Source organism: Anarhichas minor, unplaced genomic scaffold, assembly GCF_050575085.1.
Source record: "Anarhichas minor isolate MPS153535 unplaced genomic scaffold, ASM5057508v1 ptg000040l, whole genome shotgun sequence".
NCBI lineage: Eukaryota > Metazoa > Chordata > Actinopteri > Perciformes > Anarhichadidae > Anarhichas > Anarhichas minor.
Genome location: NW_027466486.1, coordinates 2,086,638 through 2,100,959, shown reverse-complemented (window position 1 = coordinate 2,100,959; position 14,322 = coordinate 2,086,638). Strand labels below are relative to the sequence as shown.

The 14,322-nt window shown below is 42.9% G+C and overlaps 1 protein-coding gene across 1 annotated transcript in view; it reads right to left on the bottom strand.

Annotated features, from left to right (window-relative positions):
* Window positions 1–14,246, bottom strand: part of sos2 (son of sevenless homolog 2 (Drosophila)) — a 30,297-nt gene extending 16,051 nt beyond the window's left edge. Inside the window, exons 1-5 of the mRNA XM_076108598.1 lie at window positions 13,313–14,246; window positions 3,432–3,557; window positions 3,138–3,269; window positions 2,435–2,599; window positions 2,099–2,305 (exon numbers count right to left, since the gene is read on the bottom strand). Coding sequence (XP_075964713.1) covers window positions 2,099–2,305; window positions 2,435–2,599; window positions 3,138–3,269; window positions 3,432–3,557; window positions 13,313–13,396 — 714 coding nt within the window. The 5' untranslated portion in view covers window positions 13,397–14,246. The remainder of the gene's footprint in view (window positions 1–2,098; window positions 2,306–2,434; window positions 2,600–3,137; window positions 3,270–3,431; window positions 3,558–13,312) is intronic.
* Window positions 14,247–14,322: the final 76 nt, after the last annotated feature.

Here is a 14,322-nt window from a genome sequence, read left to right as displayed (position 1 = left end):
ATCTGCTTAGAAATCAAAGAAGAAGAAAAAGACTCTTTACAGCTCCAGAACTTTCCTGAGAAGGATCACGTTTTAAAGTTTTCTTCAGTATCAAAGTGATCCAGTGATAGACGTCTGTTCATCTTTGGGTAGACTGCAAACAGGAGCTGCTAATCGCAAATTCAGCATACTTTTAATGGAGCCAATTTGCGCGTGCGACTATTTTCCTTTAGACTTAAGAAATCCTCTTACCACGGGAAGCTGACAATAAGGAAGTAAGTGAAGTGCGTGTAAACACACTGAAGGTGTTTAACCAGAGGAGCGTGTCGCAGGGTGTTTGCTCTCTTAGATAAACATACGCTAAAAATAAAAGAATCGTGTTGGGTGTGAGCACTAAACAACAACAAGCAGACGAGAGCCCTAAAATAGCAGCGAGTGATTATCGACCGCTCAAGTCTGAATAGACGTTCGGTCCCGTCATTATTCGACCGTAACACTTGCTTGACATCTCCCGAGTAATTTCAGATTACGCTGTGTTTCAACAGACATAATTGAGGTTATTTTGGCGAGGGCTGCAGATGTTGTTCCTGTCTCAGCATAATTACATGTTCTGCATTCCACTGGGCCTCACAAAGGTTTATCCTCCTCACCCAAATCATACCGCAAATTACCCAACCCAAAATATGCAAAGCCACAGCGACCCATTACACTCAAATTCCCATTCACTTCCTCTTGGCCCATAGACCCGCCGTTCAACTCCTTACTCGCACGTTTTCCTTTCTGTTCCGGAGAATTCGGAGCACTTAATTGCCATATTAGACAAAATGTAATTTGTTTCTTTGGTTGACCTTCTGTGACAGATACGAAGGTGTATTTACTGGAGGGTTCAGAGAGCACGGGTGGCGTCTCAGGAGACAGTACAAAGCAGGCGTGGACATATTGTCCGTTCCAACGTTCTGCATGCAGGATGGCTTCACTGGCTGGTCGTCGATCAGAAAAGATGAATGTCTTTCATCTCAGATAATAGATTAGAGAGTAATTTGGCATTTGTTCTGTCTGCAAGTGTGCAGGAACCTCAGACTGAGAAGCTTCAGTCGTATCAAAGCAACATTTTAAGTACTTGAAGGAAAAGCGGAAAAATACCGTCAGGTTGTCTCTTGTCCGGATTTAATAACATAACTGTAAACTGTTTGGTAATCAGCATCAGGAATCACTTTGAAGTACGCAGTTAGCGGATTAGAGTTCCAGTTGTAATCTTTAAATGTTCTTACGCTGGATTTGGCAGAAATTGCTTCGTAATTAGGTTCACAGTTAGTTGGAAACTTGACTTGTTGTTTATAAGCCGGCTTTAGAGTGAGCCGGCAGCAGCTACTGTGTTCAGCACGAGAGCTGGAGGACGTCTCTGAGATCAGCGTCCGGCACCTTTAGGTGAATAAATGTGTGATGGTGAGTTATTGACTTTAAAAAAAAACATTTTTAATACAATACTAAGATTGTGGATCAGCCATTATTTTACACTTGTTTAATAAGCAACATCTAGAGTTTCTGATGTAGTATATATACACAAATCCTACAAACAGCGTTGTAGTTCATCGTGTTCTGATCTGCTCTCCTCAACAATTAATTTTTATGTTTTAAGATAAACTTCACAGAGTGACAAGTCAAGCTTTTATTAACTATCCGTGCTAGCGTAATTTCCCCGCTGCGGGACTAATAAAGGATTATTTTATCTTATCGCCATTTCCTGTGGTTGTTTCACAGTAACCTACGTCTGCATTCACAGAAAAAAACACATTTATTACTAAATATATACAGAAAGTTTCATGTTATTATCAACAGTAGCTTCGTAAATTAACCTAAACGTATTGCAGCAATAGAATAGTGGAGTATGTGGGCTCCTACTGTGACAACTAAAAAGGCAAATTTATGCATGAGGATCGACGTGGCACCACATCATGAATAAAAACGGTGTAAATATACTCTAAATATACAGTGTAAATGGAAAGAAATGTGTGTGAAAATAGGATGGTAACGATTAAAGTTTAGTCTGTATTCCAGGTATTATAAAACATATCGCAATTTTGACATCTTTGTAATTCACTGTGCAGGTCTTCCTCACCTGAGGCGTGAAGATTTTGGGGTTGGACAGGAAGTGCTGGCGGAACACTTTGATGATGAGGTCGAGCTCTCGCAGGTACTGCCGCTCCTCTGCGATTTCAAGCTTCACCAGGTCGTCGTACGTGAGCTCCCCGGAGGACGACGGCTCCTCGGTGCACTGAGACATCAAGCCGATGTCCTCCTCCTGGTCAAACATGTCCATCAACACCTGGAAACGAGTGAAGGGAAACGATGAATCAAGAGTCAAAGCCGTTGTCCCGTGAGACGTTTCACACACGCCCAAAACCTGCATCCATCAACCTGGGTGTCAACTTCTCTTTCCCTCACGTATTCTCACCTTGTCTGCACACATGGACACCTTGATGTCCTGCTGGCTGATTTCATAGTGACGAATGTTGCCGACGTAGTTGCCCGCCAGTTTCAGTATATCTGCTGATATGTATTCAAGCACAGCCACGATGTACAGGGAAACATGGTAGTCCACTTTATAGCCCAAAACCTCCTGTTGGGGGGGGGGGGGGGGGGGAAAGCAGAAAAACAACGTAGTAAGTATTAAACATGGGTTAAACATCATTAGTCCTAGTATCTGTCGGAGCCTGCATGAAGGACCAGACTAGACCTGAACCAGAGTCCTGCATCGGGTCAGGTACCTGCCGGGTGACCCGCAAAATAATGGTGATTCACAGGTGGTATTCTGTTTTAATTATATTTCCAGGTTCGGTTCTGGATCTCGTGTTGGGTTGCAGAACTACTTGGTAAAATGTGCGGGTGTTTGGGTGGCTGAGGTATTGCAGGAGACGGGTCAGGACTCTGGTCTGAACCAAGCTGTCAAAACAGCAAGATAAACTGGATTACAAATATTTCCCAGCAACTGCCGTAACTTTCTGGCAATAGCGTCAGAGTCAACGACGTCGAATGAGATCGTGAACCTGGCTACCGTCCAGATTCTGTGAACCGAAACACGCCTTTCAACCTAAATAATGTGGCTGTAAAAATGCACGAGTGTTAAGCTTTATGTGACTGATTGTTGCGGTCTTTACCTTCAGCAGTGGGTGTATCTTGTCCACAGGGAGAAGTAAAGGGTTTCTCCTCTTGCGTTTCTCAATAGCTGACTGGGCGTCGGCAATCGCCCACTTATCTATCGGGTGGGGGAAAGTTTTCTGGACACGTTCCTGGAAAAAAAGGTAATTACTCTCTTAACACTTGATACATTTGGAAAGCATTAAGGTGATTGAAAGCTGCAAGTATTCAATTAGTTACGTGGTAGCACATGTTTCCTAAATTGCATTTTGTCAATTTTCAACCGATTATGAATATATATTTAGACGCTTTACCTCTACGTCCTGCACGGAGCGAGGCTGGGCCACACACAGCATGCTGAGCAGCTGCAGGATCAGCTCCTCGATGTGCTGCAGGGCGTCCTCCCTCGCCATGAGGTTCGGGTGGACCTGCTTCTGAACCTGAATGTTGAGACACAAACGTATGAGAAGAGATCAGAGGCAGCGACAATGAGGCAGGAGCATCCTGTCACTCCACCACTGGCGTTATTGGTTTTCATCGGCTTCACCAAGAGGATAAAAACGTCTTTCTTCTGCACCGCTCACATGATCTCGACTGCAATATGTGAAACTGATCGCAACACCTGGTATGATGCACCGAAACTAGGCTCAGGTCACGTTTAATGAAGTCACAGCAGCAAGTACAGGCAGCGACTGACAGAAAACAAACACCATATCGTGGATATATTGGTGGTTTTCGCATTTGTTTCAGCCAATAGCTACAAATCATACATCATTTTCATTACAGCTGGTCATTTTCTTATCGTAGTGAGTAAAGGGAGTAAAAAGCGGCTGCCTGGAAGGCAGGAAACTAATAGAAAACATATGAAGTTTGTTCTGCTGTAATATAAAGTATACAAGATTTGTCACTTTTGGGCCAAAGCCCACAAATCCACCAGCATCTAATCTGGCTGCACACAACCGATAAATCTACTCAAGGCAAATATTCAGCCTCAAATTAGGCTGAAAGACACTTTTAAAACAATAAATCTGTCAACAAATATTATCTCCATATGAACAGAATGAGATATGCGTTTAAAAAGGTCTCGTCGTGGGACTCCTGAGGGTGGAACCAGCCAAACAGAAGGTGTGGTTTTAGGTGCAGACAGCGGAGAAGGTGTGGCTTCACCAGGTCTACAAGTGGAAGACATGAACACCCCCCCCCCCCCCCCCCTCCCAAAAGTTGTCGTCATTCGGGCCGTGCCCTCTCGCAGGAATGCTGTCAGTTGAGATACTATTATAGCACCCAAAGCAGTCTTAGAGGGGGAGAGAAGCTGTGAGAGAACGAGAGGAGAGAGAGCGGTGGATAGACAGACAGCCCAACATTTACTCTGCACTCACTAAAGCCCGGCCTGTTCACAGGCTAGTGATGGAATCACCCTGGCATATAGTAAAGCGGGGCATTGCGATGACAAAACGTTGCCCCCGGATTTAGGAATGTGAGAGGAGAGTTAAAAGGTCAACGCAGGCCGAGCTTTATGCATTCTTGTGCTCTGACATAAGAGATGCAGTGACGGGCAGGATGTCCCCTCGGGTCCATCGGTTGAATTTAAAAAGGTGAAATTCTCACTTAGGGGATTATAAAAAGACCCCCTAGCTCCTCGAGATCTGTTTTGGATTCAAATTATGATTCATTAACTACATTCAGATGCTTCTTAAAACAAGAAGATGGAAAATGTAAAGCCCCGGCTCCGGTCTCTCGTTTACGTCATTTCTGTTTTGATGCACGCTCACAAGACTTAGCGGTTATAAATAAGCCAAGAGTGTAAACTCTACGCGGAAAGAATTAGACATCAAAGCAGAAGTAGGTTGCGAGATGCATTCTCTCGACCGCAAATGGGCACTTGACCAAATTCCACAGGACACCAGGAGCGGTGAGTCACTGCACTGAAAGTACGGGGGTTTCCCTCGACTCCATTCACAGAATAGTTGGCCCGTTTGTGAGGGGGCCCACGTCCAACAAGTGTCGTCTAGCTGCAACAATGTCAGGATGAGACACAAACGCACAAATCTCAACGTAATTTGACTGAAAGCACAAATGAAAGTGAATTCTAATGCAATACATGCAACTGCTGTAAGGGTACCAAATGAGCTGCTGACACAAGACGGTACATACTTTGTTCCTGCTTGTAGAGCTCAAACAATTACTAAACGAATAGACGAACAATCTGCAATACATGTGATCATGTTTGATTGTCTGAAGTCAGATTTCGAAGCAAAAATGCCCCAAACTTCACTGGTTCCAGCTTCTAACATCTTCTATCTGGATTTCTTCGACAAAAATAGACATTCATGAAATCAATTAAGTCTTTTTTGAGGGGAAATGTGACAGGAATTGAGTAGTTCCAGTTCCTAAAATGTAAATAATTTATAGTTGCCTTAGCCTTATACAATATTAAACTGAATATCTTTGTGTTTTGGACTGCTGGTTGAACAATAAGACATTTAAACATGTCACTTTCAACTGGAAATTGTAACTTTTTCTCAACCAAACAAATGACATAATTGTCAGACTAATAAATAGTTAGTTGCAGCCTTGCCTGCATGGATAATAAATTAGTTACAGTTCTATAGAAAGCATTTAATAATCATTTTTCCTGACTGACACTTTGAGCTGCTCTCGGTGAAGCTGTCAGTTGTGCTCGATGACTACGTCTAAATTGAGGACTGACTGCAGAGCGGCGCGGCCATGACTGCTGCTCAGAGTATTTACAGTACCACTGAAACGTGATGCTAATGGCTGATGGATGCAGCGTGCTCCAATATAGTTGGCGGCAGACACTGAAGTAAGCGCAAGCAAAGTGAAAGCAACCGAGAGGAAAAGCAGCAGGGGAACTCCTGAATGTAAAAAGCAGTCAAAACATCAGAGACAACAAGAGAAACTACTTTTCTCCTGCAGAAACACGACGGCAGGTGAATTCAAAACATCTTCCTTCATTACTGTGAATGTGCACCATTTATTTTCACGATTAGAAAATCATTTATTTATGAATCTTTTAGTAGGAAAATCAATTTAGAGGTTTTTAATACGTACTTAACTATTTGAAATGTATATTTTTGTCTTAATCCAGCATATTAAATAGCTGACACATCAGAGCACCTCATCACAGTGATGCTAAAATCAAATGTTAAAAGGATAATTAGCTGGAACCAAATGTCAACTAATGTGTTTGTTGGTAAATAATCAGCAACTATTTTGATCATTGAATCATTGTTTTGGTCAATTTTCCAGCAGAAAATGCAAAATATTTTCTAGTTCTAGCGTCTCAATTTAGAGGATTTGCTGTTTTTCCTATTTTACATATAATGGTGAACTGAATACAGCTTATTTCACTCTTTTCTGATATTCTACCAAAAAGAGATGAACCTTTTAAATCAAGAAGATAATGGGCAAACTAATCAATAAATGAAACCTGCTGGAGCAGACACATTTACTTTTGTATATATGTAACATTGTCTCATGGTATAAACTGTCACGGGGCTTTAGTTTTTCTGACTCATTATCAGACAAAACAAACAATTTAAAGAAACCCCCTGGGGCTATTGTGACATTCTATAGATGAAACAATTGATCCACTAAAATAAAAAGTGGATATATATATATTTAATATTTCCCATTCTACCACTGCATGTATGCAAAGACATTAAAACGATCATACGTGAGCTTTCATGCACACCCTCCTGTGCCATGTTGAGGTGCTCATGAGTCAGCTCCATTAAGAAGAGAAAGGCTAGTGTACAGGAAGTCCCATTGCTCACCCCCCCCCCCCTCTCTCTCTCACCCGTCCATCCATCCATCCCCCCCCTCACCCGTCCATCCATCCATCCATCCCTCCCTCCCTCCCCCCATGCCTTGCTCTCTACCCACACAGAGCGAAGCCCCCGGGGGAAAGCAGATCACAGCAGCAGACTGAGAGGTATTGATGTACTTGTACGAGGAGGCGGCAGCAGCAGGCGGCAGCAGCAGCAGTACGCGTACTACACACCGACTGGAGAGGAGGCAAAACCAGGACGAGGCAAAACCAGAGGACCCAGAACTAGGATCCACTAACAGACAAAAACTACCAGGGAAAAAAGAAACTCACCTGGCTGATGTTTAACCTCAGAGTCTTATAGAAACATTCGTGTATCCATTTCTAGCAAGAAGACCACCTACTGAGCAGAAACTGATCCATGAATGAACTAACTGCCAGTCAGTAAAATCACACACACGGGGCTTTCCTTAAAGAAAAAAGACCAAAAGCTCTGCACCATCAGCAGTTAAACAAGTGATGAAACAATTAGCTGATTAATTGATCTGCTGATAACAACTTTGATGTTATTTACTTGTTAAAGTCATGCTTAGATACAGCTTCTCAAACGTGATAAGTCAATATAGAGCTGTAACTTTGATCATTTTAACTATCAATAATCTGCAGATGTTTGTTTGTCTCTATACATGTATTAGAGTGTTTTATGCCTTAAAAGCTTTAAAGGCAAATTAGCAACAGTTAATGTTTATCACAACAGTTGACTAATTGAATAATCAACTAATTGTTGCAGCTTCAATTTGAGGCTTTTTTCAGTTTCATAATGTTGTCAATTAAATAAATCTCGGTTTTTGGTTGATGATCAAGCATTTTAAAGACATCACCAGCCCATTTATTTATATATTTTTGGACATTTTATAAACAGAATAAGAGGAAGAAATGGATCAACATGTTTATGGATGATAAAGGTTTAATTGCCGTCCTATACGAGTGTCTCCATTTGAAGCAGAGCAGAAAGGGTTAAATGACATTATCTAAAAGTCAAAGAACTTACTAAACTGTCAGAAGGATAAAACACAGGACTCACTGCACCATCTATCCACCTACAAAATAGAGTATTAAATGTATATTATCATGCACATTTTAGCCTTTTCATTTAAAGTGTTTAACCTGATGTGGGTCATGTATTAACAAATCAGGAACACCATTGCATTAGTTACTGCTACATTCACACAGTATCTTAAACATAACATTGAGTAACATGCTCCGCCACAACGCGCTGAAATAATGCGCTCCGACAGAAAACAATGGAGCAGACTGTGTCTCAAGTCAAAGTTAAAGGGGAAAATCGAATCGTTCAAACGGAAAACGCACACACAGCGTTTCTCCAAATCTCCGAACCGTGGACATTTTACCTCAAAAAGAAGATTTTATTACCCCAAAAGTGCGACATCATCAAAAGAGTTCGGCAGTCATGGAAACCATAGCAAGGAGCTGATGCATATATGAAGAAGTATTTCAGAAACTATGTAGTTACTCATGAAGAGATACAGGTCACCTTTTTACTCAGCTTGCACTGTCGTAAAACTAAAATCCTGCACGTCTCAGCTGTAACACACACACACACACACACACACAAAGTTGGAGGTAATAATAGAGGCCGGACGGTGTTAATACAGGGTTAACATTTCTAATTCAATTGATTATTCTCCTGGCTGTGTATAAGGGGCTGCATCAGGCTCAGGTTGCAGGTAATGTGGCTTACTTGGCTCTGTGTGTGTGTGTGTGTGTGTTGGCAAGGTGGGGGTGGGGCTTGTTATTATACCCGAGCATGTGTCACTGTTTGTGATTCATGCCATGACATCATCTGCCATTACAACCAGACTGTCTGGGGAACCATAGGCCAGCCAGAGATCAACTCTGAGACAACAGGCGCATGCACACACACAAACACACACACAAAGAGACATAAATAAAGGTGATCTTTGGACACGCATAAACCGAAACACACACGGCAAGACATAAGGTGGTTGACAAACATACATACATGAACACAACAAGGAAATAAAAATTCAGAACACAGACACACACACACAGACAGACACACACACACACACACACACACACACACACACTTCAGCAGCCCTCCTCACACTCGCACCATGAAGACAATGGCTGGTGGACGTGCCGTCGACAGCCATGACCCCAGTCTGACCCGACCCAGTGACCCCTGCCTGCCTTCATCCACCCATCCTCCGCCTGAGGACGGACTGACATCCGCAGACTTGATTCAATAATCTAGGAAGGTGGAGAACGTGTGTATTAAATCGTCCCGACTCAGTCGACAGCGCGGTGCACAGGATGTGCAACCTGTTAGCAGGAGCGTCCTGGTAACTGTCCTATGAATTTAAAATATATTATATATACATTCCCTACTAGTTAAGGCACAGACCATGAAAGGCAACATCTCCGGTTAGAGTCCAGCCGAGGGACCGTTGTTGAATTCTATCAGACCTGATCTCTTTATCCTCTCATTTCCTTTCACCTCTCAACTTTGTCATAAAAGCATTAGAATATAATACATATAGAAAATTAAATACAAATCTGCTCAAAAAATACATTCAGAAAAAGTGAGCTAATAGTTGCAGAGAGCATGTATGAAGTCACATTAGTTAGAATAACTATGCATTTACTTTCTGTACCTTGCAATGCTGTAGTGGACTTTATCTTTTATCTTACAAGGATCCAACTTAACGACTATATGGAGTACAGAGACAATACTGCCATTTGTTTGTGGCAGCAGTAAAACGTAATCTAATTCAGTGAGAAACACTGCAGAGTCGCTTCAGGTCACCGGGGTCAGTCGCTCCTTTAAGTGAAAGTTCCTTTATCCAGCTTGACGACAGATCAACGATAAGATAGATATGACGTAATAAAAATAAAGACAAGACCGGTTCCTGATACCAGACACTCATACAGCAGAGCGCCGCCGTAGAGGCTTATAATAAGTCTAATTCTGAAGTGACAACAGCTCAGTGTAGCCTGGATGAAAGTGGAGGCAAGACCCACTGACTCAAAAAAAAAAGAAAAAAAAAAAAAGACCTCAGCTGTAAGTTTTGGCCGGTTGTGAAGTCACCCGGTCAGAATTTTAAGCAACTACTGAGAAGATTAAAAACACACACACACACACACACACGTACACACGCACATGCACACGCACAGCTTTAAATGTTGGCCCGTGAAGCCCTGTGAACTCAGCGCTGCGCTAACTCAACATGGCGATGGAATGAAACCGTAGCCAGCAAAGCTCTGGCCTTCCTCCTGATGCCAGCGAAACAGCAGAGCAGGGGAATGCTCAGTTATTATCAACACCAGCATGTCAGGAGGGGGCTAGATGACGCTCTTGCATATCACCGGGCACGAGCCGCAGTGATCAAGAATAGCAGGGACACGCAGAGACAACCGTTGAAATGTCAGGTTGATGTTATAAATGCAAACGTATCTCTGCAGCATCTTCATTTGACAGAGTTATGACAGGAAACAGCCAAACTGGGACGTTGTGGTCCACGGTCGATGTATTAGCCGACTACGACTTCAAGTCTCAGGTGCTTCACATCCATAAAAATAGAAGAGGCCGCGGTCATCTGGTACAATGGCTACGGTGCACATAAACATGGCCGCCACTCTGACCATTCTGCTGCATCGATTTGAATGGAAATGTCCGTTCTACTCCTACTCTATTTCTATGTTCCCACCTTTAATAGGCAGTTCATCATTACAGATGTGCAGTTAAGCTTACCTTTCTTAAAAGTAAAGAAATAACAGTGCTTAAGTAATATCATCCAGGCCTGTAACTAATCATTAAGACTGTAAACTCAGAGGCAACGGTGACGTCTTCAAATTGCATTTTCTGTCCTACAGTCCTAAATCCAAAAACACCCCATTTATGATGAAATGCTGCTGCCTCAAATTTGAGAATTTGTCTCTGACATTTCTGCTTGTTAAATTACATAAACGACCAACAGATCATCGATATAGTTGGCGATTCATTTTCTGCCAATCGAGTAATTGTTTTATTCCTACAGTCTGATTTCACAGCGATCTGTAAAATATCATTAAACATAGATTGTAGCTGGGTAAGTCCGTCTCATTTATGACGCGATTCTTCAAGTGACCACCCCTGAGCTGAAGGTGACACTTCTTAAACTACCTCCCTGGTTGATCACAAAGTTACTTCCCTCCTCTGAGGAGTGTCTACCTATCAACAGGTTCTTTAATCTTTCCTCTAAACAATAATCCAGATCATTCTCGGGGAGTCATCCACCACGGCTCCTTCTGACAAGGAAACCCCACCACCCCCAACCCCCAGTGGACAGCTGTGAAAAACAGCGAGTCACAGTCCGTCAAAACCATAACAAACCTCTCTTGCGTCAATCTCTGACAGGCTTTCCCTCCGGCAGTTGTGTAACAAGTTGAGACAATGAAACCCACCACCTGCTCGCTGAGTTTCACCTGATTCATCGGCCCATATCTACCGTGTAATGGATAACCGAGGGTGTGTGTTATTTATAAAACGCGCTGTTGCTACACGGCTAAAGCCACGACAGGTCTCTGTAGACACTTTGTGTTTTTAATATTAATGAATTAGAAGTCTATGTCATAATTGGCTACAAAAAGGGGGAAGGAAGAGCACGTCGCTTGAGCCAATAACTGATCTTGGAGCAGAAGTCTAAAGTGGGCGCTTGATTAGCTGCACTTAAAACAAAGAGGGCAGTTAAACAACTTCATTAAAGCGCAGTTCAAGAAGTTAGAGACACTGAGAAATCTATTTTGGAGTACAGACATCTTTCATGCTTTGAAAATAAACTTGGTTCGCAGTACTTCTACATCTATTTCAGGGAACTCAAATATTGCAGCATATTCAACTGCATCTCTTGCCAAACATGCTGAGAAGTTCCTACTATAGTACTGTATTATAAAAGCGTAACACATGGAGTCTTGTCTCAAGTTCAACAACTGACAGGTAAAACCATGTTAAAGAGACATTGATCAACAGTGATAAATGTGCGTTTTCTAGTGTTTTTTTGTGTGTCAGAGGATAAGTTTTGGGCATTAAGGGATGCATCATAGATGAAGAAACATGAACAGTGAACTGGTTGGATTACGTGCTGCAGGTCTTAAGTGCTTGCTGCTGTTTTGCTGAACTCAACCCTCCGTCGGGTCACCGAGCAGCACTTTTTACTGTGCCATCCTAACGTACCATTGCATTACAGTATGCAAACTGAGCAAAAGATGTCCCGTCTCTACTTTGCACAACAACACAGCACTGTCACAACAGTCCATGTTCCTCTTTTAACCCATTAGGGTACTCTTTTGAGCTCCAAACACATCAGGAAACGTAAACATATGAAGGAATCTGAACAGGACCTTGTGGGTTTCCACACACAGGCCGATTTCAAAGCGAAAGCAGTTTGCTGAGCTTTTAGCGTCTTCCAGTATCTAAACAGTGTGGCTCTCTGCATGTAACATATAGAACAGCAAGTCAAATAACGTGACAATGAAACAAAAAGAGCTGTGATAACTTTCTGTTTTCACTTTCATGAGTTTGCAGAAAACAGGCTTGGAGGGGGGGTCAGAATACAGAGAATAAACCTGGTCATGACAGGGAGAAGCCAAGATGATGCAAGAAAAGAGAAAGAGAGAGACAGCCAAAAAGGAACCGATACGACTTAGTCCTGCTGACCAAGGACATTAAAATTAAAATGTTTCCTGTGCTGGAAGTTTCAATTAGGTTTATGAGAATTAAGTCACATTTCTTTGGAAAAAGGAAAAAGGGAGGGTCATTTGACATAAAAAGCTGCCTTAGGTCTCTACTCTGCGAGGATGAGACATCGTTGCTGTTAGAAGAAATGAGGAACAAATAAAAAGAGACTTCCAGTTACAAGGGTTTGAGGGCAGCTTCAGCTGTATTTAACTTAGAGGTAACATCAGCCTCCTGCAAGTTATTAGTGAAGGCTGTTTACCCTCAAAACTATGGAACACTATGAACAGATCAAGACACTGTGCAAACTGGTCAAAATTGAACAACTTCTTTCAAAAACACTGTGGCTTAAAGTCAATATGGGGAACTTGGGTGAGAGGATTAATACATGAACATACTGTCGACACGTCAACAGCAGTTTCCACATTTAGTAGATAGAAGTACTCATCATACTATTATAATAATATGAAAATGTATACCAACACCAAGTTGGCAACTTGTGACAAAAGTTTGTGTTAGTAAGGAAACCATTACAGTAACGTTGCCTCCATGTCCCACACAAGTTAATGTATGGAGGGATACGTATTTTGAAAGGCAGTGTTCGTGACTTTGTGAGGAGCAGTAAGTGTAGTAATCGTATCTGTTACCTTCCGCAAAGCTTGCACGAAGAGGCCTCTCCATTTGTGACTGTTCTCGTCACTTGAAAAGTCGTATATCTGCTGGGGCTGCATCGCTGTAGCGGCTCCTGGCGTTGCCGTGCTCCGGACTGAGCTGTCAGCATCGGCCCCGGAGAGAGAGTCCTTGTGGGTGGGTCAGTCCAAGGCAAGGCACGGCGGAGAAAAAAAAAGTCAAAACTGTCTCGCTTTGCAAATATGAAGAGTGTCACTAAACCACACTGCAGGTCCGGAGTCGAGTCGGGTTAAACTAGTTAGCTACACCGTAAAATAAGCACATGTAGCTGTAAAGTTAACTCGCTAGCTCGGTGAGCTAGTGAGGCTAGACCTGCTGCGGCTGTAAACACGGGACAGCGGCTAACTAAGAAGCTAACGGCTAACAACAATGTCGCCAAGTGTCATACTTGCTACTCGGCGTTTGCTAAAAGCCTTTAATATGCACATTGAGTTCAGTGTTGAGTCACGACACGTGAGCTCAGCTTGTTGCCAGCTAACTACAGCTACAAGTTACGTTTGGTTATTTGCTGCCTAAACACCTGTAACGTTAGCAGGCTAGCGTTAGCCGACGAGCTAACTAGTGCTACAGGCTGCTACTGGCCTTGATGCGCTCCGAGTTTTATGTTGTGGCACCACGACCCGTTCGGCTCCAAACAAGGCACACTTTCTCCTACGCTGTTTACTTCACGTTTAGGCATCTTTGTCCGGAGTGATTTAGGCGCTAAATCCAACGTGAATCCCCCCCAAAAAAACAGCGATGAGTCCGAGGCATTTCTTGTGGAGCAGCGCAGCTGAAGAGCAGTCGAGGTGTTTTTGGTTTTGAGAAGTCGAAGATGTTCGTACCAACTCCGCTGTCTGCCTGTCTGTCTGTCCGTCTGTCTGCTGCTGCTGCTCTCTGCGCCGCGCGTCCGCTGTCATGCACGCACGCACGCTGCGTAATTTCACATTTTATTGGACAGGAGAAAAAAAAATCAAGGCCGGACTTC